The following is a 7,903-nucleotide window of genomic DNA, read 5'->3' on the forward strand; positions in this document are numbered from 1 at the left end:
ATGAAAAGACAGAAAATTCTGAGCAAGTCTGGCTACAGTGATAGAAATATTTCAGCACTGTGACCCCCAGTTTTCTGGACTTTGCTGCATTGTGTGCACTGGCCTGTCATGAGAATCATTGGGTATGCACAGCCTGAGTGCCTGAAGCAACTGTAGGAAGCAGCTGTAGCATTCAAAGTCTTCCCTCACATGTGGAGGTCTGAGCCTGTTCCAGACCTCAGCCAATAATCTCCTTGGATCAACCTGGATGCAGGGGACTGTCTCTGTTTAGTGAACAGCCTGACATGTCCCTTCCTTTGCTTTGCCTCAGCCTCTTCCTGCAACCTGTGTATATGTCAATGGGGATGTCCCTGCTTAATTGTAATCATTATTGGAAGCCCAGCACTTACATGGAGGCAGACATTATTCTTGGTACATTTATCCCCATTCACATCCCACTTGTTCACCACAGAGAGGTCCAGAACATTTTTGTCAAAGGATCAACTCCTTTATGGAACACCTTTCTGTGAGTACTTATTTGAAGTGTTATGGTTGTTCTGGCTACAAGATAGTACATTATCTGATAAACATGTGTAATTCCATTGAGAATGATGAACTAGTGACAGAACAATGTGAAAAATAGTTTCACATTTTCCAGCTTCATTGTGTAGCTACAGACATTTCCAGTTCTCTTTGTTGTATTTCCAGCCAGAAATAAATCAGGGAAAGAAACCACCAACTTTTGTGTCTGCTACATGGTGTGATTCCACCATGGTCAGACTTATGAATTTTTACCACATTGATGCTAATATGTCAAGATAAGTTTCCATTCCTCTCAGATCTATTTGGCCATCTTAATGTCTTTTGCTTTAATATCTGTTTCTTTCCAGAGACTTGGAGAGTTCCTGCTAAAGTAACTTGAATATCCCTATGCCCTCAGTACAAATCTTAGAATCTCTGGTTTCATGTGTTCTGGCTTTAGTATCTTTAAATTAACTCAGAGTTTAGACACTGTGGTCATACTTATAACTTGTTTATTTATCGTCGTTATTGTAATGTGGTGTTCTGAAATTCATGTCATTAGTGCCCATTTTCTGTCCTCTGCTTAGTTAGCTGTGCTGGAAACTCAGTGTTCTGTTATTAGACAGGAGATTTTATGATTATCATTTGAAGCCTTTCTATATATCTTTCTTCTCCCTCACAATCTCCGTTTTGTCTTTTATGGTACTCAGTCTTTCCTGTGTACAGCTGTTTGTTATATCCCCCCTCATCCAAGTTCTGGTGGAGACTGCTGATTCTTGTCTCAGTGCCTAGTTGAATTCATTGCTTTGTTCTGTTTTCTTTTCTGTTTATCATCTCTTTACTTTCTGAAGTTTTCATCTGCCATTTTATCTCTCTGAGAAACTATGAGTTAGGTTGTTGTTATTTATGATAGTGTGGAGGACTCATTAGGCTTTTCGATATTACTGTTTTCCAGTTGATGCTATAATTGGTACATATGTTCATTTGAACATCAATTTTGGGATTAAGTTAGTCCTTTGCTGAAAAGTTTCTTCATAAAAATGCAATACATATTTCTTCTCTTAGCAGGAAACAAACATACTAGCCTAAGGTCCTGGTAGTTGTATTGTTACGGAGTACTTGAATAGGAAAAAAAACAAACAAACAAAAAACAAAAAACAGGATGTCTAATTTTTTCTGAAAGTAAAGAACTCTTAAGAATGCTTTCACAAGATAGAGAAACCAGTAGCCCACTGCACCAGAAAGAGAAGGAATCCCAACATAACAGGAAGAAAATAGCCCATCCTCAGAAATAGACAAAAGACAGAAAAGACTGAATTATTAATTGACAGATATCTTAATCTAGATTCTGTTTGACCTTTGGTAGGTAGATCAAGTCTCAATTTCTTGAAGTTTAAATAATAGTTTTTAAAGTCTACACAATGATATGAAAGTTTTAAATATATGAACATGACCACAATTCATAATCTACACTGAAATTCTTACTGTAGGAAAAGTAGATAACAAGTGTTTGTAAACAGTTGGAGTAGACTGATGCTTTACAGATAACCTGGGGCACCAAAAAAGGATGGTTCTGAGCTAAAAACCGAACAGTCTTTCCTCCTTCTGAATACATAATGACAGATAAGCTTTCAGTACAATTAGAAGCACTGAAGTATATCTTCAGCAGGAATGAAAGGACATTAAAAAGGTTGATCCTGTAGCTATGAGATTAACCAGTGCTTTCATCTGGTGTTTTTCATAGCATATCAAAACTCCACTGATTAATATTTTCAAACTCTGAAATTTTCAACTCTTTAATCTCATTTTCACATACTTTAAACCACTTCCTCAGACATTTACAACTTGCATTTACATACCTTAAATCCCTTTCTTAGACATTCAAAAATTCCATCAACTTTAAAGTGTTTGTTTCCAACATCCATGCATTTACCAGGAGGAAGATTTGTCTGATAACTGGGAGAAATGATTGACAAGCAAGTTCCTTTAAATGAAAGAACCATAAAATGTAAACTGTTAGGTATTAGTAGGTATCAGTTTGAATTTCATTTAAATCTAATTTTGTGAGATTAGCATATTCAGTGTGAAGTCAGCAAGGTAATGCCTTCTTCAGCAAAGAATGTAGTATCTGTAGAAAAGAACAAGGTTTGACTTTCATGTATGATATGGAGTGACCATGCAGCTGCAGCATTGTTCAGAGGAGCTGCCTAAAGTTTCACAAATTCTGCTAAACTTCTATAGTGACAACCTGCTGTGAACATGACAAGAGATCTGATAGGGGTAAATTTGAGCAGGAAGTATAATCCAAATGGTCTCTATATCAGTTAAAAGGACAGAGACTTACTGGGCACCCAGTCTGGGGTCCTCCATGGCATTCTCAAAGACTTTGTAGGGAGCAGTGGTTGAGAGTCTTTGGATGCCAAACAAAACAACATTGACTCCAGCTGCCACACAAGGCATCATGAGCTTCCAAACATCAGACTTGTGAGGCCTGAGAATTTTTTTTAAGGATCAGGAACTTGGGAAGAGAAACCTACCTTGGCCAGGCAGAGTAGAGCATTTAACTCAATATTATTCATAGGTTGGGCAGGGATTTATTGTTGGGTGAATCATGTGGCAATTCATGGTTCAGTTGTCAGCATTACCACATTTGAAATATGATCAAAGGAAAGGCCATTTCTGTCTATCTTAGCTACCAACTAAAAATGTTTGGCAGAGAAATGGTTTTCATTACATCCCTTATATCTATACTCAACAGAACTCCCTGAGGGCTTTGAGGGAGAGCATCTAACTTAGCACCATATTTTTCACTTGAATACTTTTATTAATTAATTCAATTTACATCTTGGTCATAGGCCCCACCCTCTTCTCCTCCCAATCCATATCCTTCCATCTCCTCCTCCACTTTTCTGCCCCCCTACCTACACACCCCAGCCCCTATAGTCTTATGATGACTGAAGTTGTGTTACTCCCTTGTGATCTGTTAGGGCATTTCCATCAGGGGAAAGTGATCAACAAACAAAATATAGTCCATGTCCACTCCACTAACTAGTGGGCCCACATGAAGCCTACTCAGCACATCAGGTACTAATATGTAGAGGGCCTAGGTTGAGACAATGCATTGTCCATCAGACTCCTTTGGACCCTCTGGGCCCTGGTTGATTGGCCCTGATGATCTTGTGGAGTTCTGGTCACACAAAAATAAATGAATAAGTATACATATAACCAACTGAATCGATTCTTTAGACTTTAGTATTGCTTTTATGTGATTGGAAAAACATAAGCCATCAGCTCAAATGAAAAAAAAAAGAGAATTTCTTTTTTTAATAAATTTGAGAGTCTGTGAACACACTTTAGGTTATCCAAAATTCCATGATAACAGTGTGGAAGCAGCTTCATGTATTTTTCATAGTAACGGAATAAATAAAACTATAAATCCAATACCTCACTGAAAACCTCAGAGAGGTTGTTGACAGCAAAATGGGGCAAGTTATCATACAGGCCCAAGATGGCTATGTGATTTCATTCTTGACTTTTAGATTGGCAAAAGCCAGGAATGTGCTGGGTTACTACATTCCAAAATGACTTTATTCATCAGCCATAGGAGATATATAGATATAGATACAGATACAGATATCAATGTAGCTATTGTCTTAACCACAGAGATGTCCAAGAAATGGCTACTCAGGGTGCTGCAGGTAGCCCACATGATGGTAATGAGCCTCTCACACTACAACATTGCATTCTCTCCATATCAATGAAGTTTTCATAGCCAGTCTTTGCAGACACAGCTCTTTCCAGGAGTTCTCATTGATATATGTATACATTCATACAGTTCAATATTTGGTACAGGACAATCCTTGGGTAAGAATAATTCTCTTTCTCTTGGTTGTTACTAATTGCTTGTTTTTGCCCAATAGATTCTCTCTTAATATAACATCTAGACACAGATCTCAGATTAATGTAGTACAACAAAATGGAAATTCTTTCTGGTGATGGCAGGTCATAAGGCATAATCCTTCCTTCAGTAGAACTCAGTGGACTTCAGGCTAATGATTTCTGCTAAGCTCCCTCTATTAGGGTCACCCAGACTCTTATATACCACAGGTTTTGAAACAAGCTTCTGAGCATCTATCCCCAATCACTGAAGGCTATGTGTAACAAAGTTCAACCCACCTACCTGCAACAAAGTTCCACTTTCTCCCATTGTGAGCATTTTTGTACTGTCTTAATGTACTTGGGGTTTTCCTATCTTTTATATACTACTTTAACTTACTTTCCCCCCACACCTTAAGCAGGAAACTACTCATTCATTTAATCTGCAAGCTTAGAGAAACACCTTTTCTTTACTACTTTTTTACTACTTTTTGAATTTTTGTAAGGAGTTATTAATTTTTACATTATGTTAACAAGTGTTTTGTCTACATGTTTGTGTGTGAACCACTTGTGTGCATGGTCCCTTCAGAGGCCAGTAGAGGACATGGATCTCCTAGAACTGGTGTTACACATTATTGCAACCTCAAACTGGCTACTGTGACTTGAATCAGCAGCAGCTAGTCATAACATATCAGTCATTTTTCAAGACCTAATAACATTATTTTGCACACACTTATTTATTTTTATTTCATGTACTTGATAGCTTAACTTCTTATATATGTGTGCATACCACAGGTGTGCCTGGTGGCCAAAAATGCCAGAAGGGATCTTATGAACTGGAGCTACACATGTTTCCAAGGCTACCCTGTGGGCACTGAGAACTCATGCTGGCTTCTATTCAAAGTGGTCTATCTATAGATAGATGCCTGGGCATCTGTCTATTTCACAAAGAGACAGTTTAACACTAGGAGTGCATATAAACTTGTTAGAATTTTCATAAGTGGGTGTGAAATTGAATCATTACAAAAGAAAAGGATATGAAGCTCTTACTCATATTCTTAGTGAACACCTTAGTGACTCTTCCATATAATGCAGTGCTTCCATGTGCTGAAACATCATAAGCACATATGTGTTCAGTACTCATGGGATACAAGCAGTGACATTTTATGCACACAATGTACACGAAAAAATATTAGAAACAGTTCAAGTTCTTAGAGCTTAGGAGACATTACATGATGTTCCTGAGTTGTCAAGGTCTTATTCACCCAAGATTTACATGTCATAGTAAAAGTCAAGGGCTAGGACCTCTAGGCTCCTGTATTTGATAAAGAATTTCTGAGAAAAATGTACTGACAATACCCATCATTCTGTTCCTCTGGTTTAGATCGCAATGGAGAAACTATCAATATTTGCTGACCTTATACTTTGCCATTGAAGAGATCAACAAGGACTCAAACCTACTTCCCAATATGAGCTTGGGTTTCCACGTCTACAATGCCTTTAATTCTAACAAAAAAACCTTGGAGGGCCCTCTGATGTGGCTGTCTGGAAGGAGTGAGTATATCCCTAACTACAAGTGCAACACTCAACACAAAGCTCTAGGACTCATTTCAGGAAACAAGCCAGAATTTTCTGCTGCAATTGCAACACTTTCAGAGCTCTACAATGTCCCACAAGTAAGTTAGCCACATATTTTTAAGCACAATCACATCTTAGATATGACAAAACAAGCAAAAAACAATAACGAAACAAACAAACAAACAAAGAACAGAAAAGTGGATTATGTTTAGTGTAGGCAGATTTCAAATATCAGTGAATGAATTATTTTGATATGGCAATAATTGACAGATGATACAGTGTGATAAAAAGCATGAACAGCAAATTCTGGGAATTTCTAAGCAGATCACTTAGTAGTATCCAGGATTCTGTTTCCAAACAATGGATGATGTACTGTGGATACGCATTCTGCATTTGATCATAAGTCAAATTCTTCAGCAAAGATACCTAACTACCCAATCTAGCATATAAACATCTCAAAATTCCTACAGTTGTCAATATATGACATGTGGAAAAAGAAATTCCAGGACATGTAGCTAAATTTGGAATAATCTTTAACGCCATCACCGATGAAAATCTTTTAAGGATTTAATGATCTCATTCAGGAAAGTTGATCTCAGAATTGCACGCTCAGAGACCAACCACTTAGCTGTATCATCACAATTTACTCTTACCAGGCTACACTGAAGAAATGCATCTGTCAGCAGGCATTACTCCAAATAGAGAAAATACTTGGTGAGCATAAGAGTCAGCAATAATCAAGATTTAAAAACCCACACGGTAACTCTCAATGTTATCACTCAGTTAAACAATTTATAAATGTATTGAAACCTAATGTAACAAAAAATAAAAGAAAATAATTTACATCTGTCTGAGTTTTGTCTCTATCAAATCTATTTAGAGGGATGATGTAATAACCCCTAGTAACGTGGCCCCAGATCTTCACCAGAACTTGCACCATTTTAACTTACGAAACTGAATCTCTAAAACCTTTGATAATCTCTTTCCATATTTGCTTTCCTGAAGATGAAGGTTCTCAGAAATATGGTGTCATGTGACTGGAAAGAACCTATTAATGCTTTCTGCCATCCTTCTCTCCATCAGATACTCTGTTGCATTGTTATTGCAACAACAGAGCTCTATGGTGCCTCTCAAAGCCAGTGAACAGCTTATTGTTTATTTATTGGCTGCTTCAGACATCTTAGTAACTTTGGAGATTATGGTATTTGAAAAGACTGAGTTCTACTATATGATTGAGAGACAAGCTAATTTCACAGAAGACATCTTCCTTATTCAGTCCTTTAACCCTCATATGTGAATAATGAAGTCACTTCCTCACTCAGGGTGTTGATTCCAGATACCTGAAACTCAGAATCACTTTTTTTTCTTTGCTTCTTCAGGTCACATATGGACCGTTTGATTCCATGCTTAGTGACAAAGATACATTCCCATCCCTTTATCAGATGTCTACTAAAGACAGAGGTCTAGCCCAAGGGCTGATCTCTTTATTGCTCCACTTTGGCTGGAAGTGGTTGGGGCTCATTGTGTCTGATGATCAGAGAGGAAGGGAGTTTCTCTCTGACCTGAAAGTAAAGTTGGTACCAGAAGATATCTGTGTGGCTTTTACAGAAAAACTCCCAGATAAGTGGAACTATAGGGTAAGATATGGTTATGGTTTGATGAACTTTAAACAACGTACACCAGTAAATGTGAATTTATTTTATGGTGATATAGATGACTTGGTGTTCTTCTGTGTAGACATTTATATCTTTTTAAACAGAAAGGTGTGGATCTTGGCAAAGTCACACTCAACTACAATAACTAAAAAACATGTTTTGAGAAACCTATTCAGTGGAAGCTTCTCATTTTTAAAGAAGAGAATTATCCCTGGCTTTAAGCACTTTCTTGAAGCCCTTACACCCTCACATTACCCAGAAGATGTTTACTTCTCTAAATTCTGGATTGACAA

At 37.5% G+C, this 7,903-nt stretch overlaps 1 protein-coding gene across 1 annotated transcript in view; it reads left to right on the forward strand.

The window, feature by feature from the left end:
• Positions 1–338: 338 nt before the first annotated feature.
• LOC132650716 (vomeronasal type-2 receptor 116-like) overlaps positions 339–7,903 on the forward strand; it is a gene marked incomplete at its 3' end in the record, with an annotated part of 25,427 nt that continues 17,862 nt past the window's right edge. The window contains exons 1-3 of the mRNA XM_060376055.1: positions 339–505; positions 5,762–6,053; positions 7,335–7,903. The exon at positions 7,335–7,903 is cut by the window's right edge and continues 232 nt beyond it. Coding sequence (XP_060232038.1) covers positions 339–505; positions 5,762–6,053; positions 7,335–7,903 — 1,028 coding nt within the window. The remainder of the gene's footprint in view (positions 506–5,761; positions 6,054–7,334) is intronic.

The sequence above is a fragment of the Meriones unguiculatus genome, assembly GCF_030254825.1.
Source record: "Meriones unguiculatus strain TT.TT164.6M chromosome 13 unlocalized genomic scaffold, Bangor_MerUng_6.1 Chr13_unordered_Scaffold_28, whole genome shotgun sequence".
In the NCBI taxonomy this organism is placed as follows: Eukaryota; Metazoa; Chordata; class Mammalia; order Rodentia; family Muridae; genus Meriones; species Meriones unguiculatus.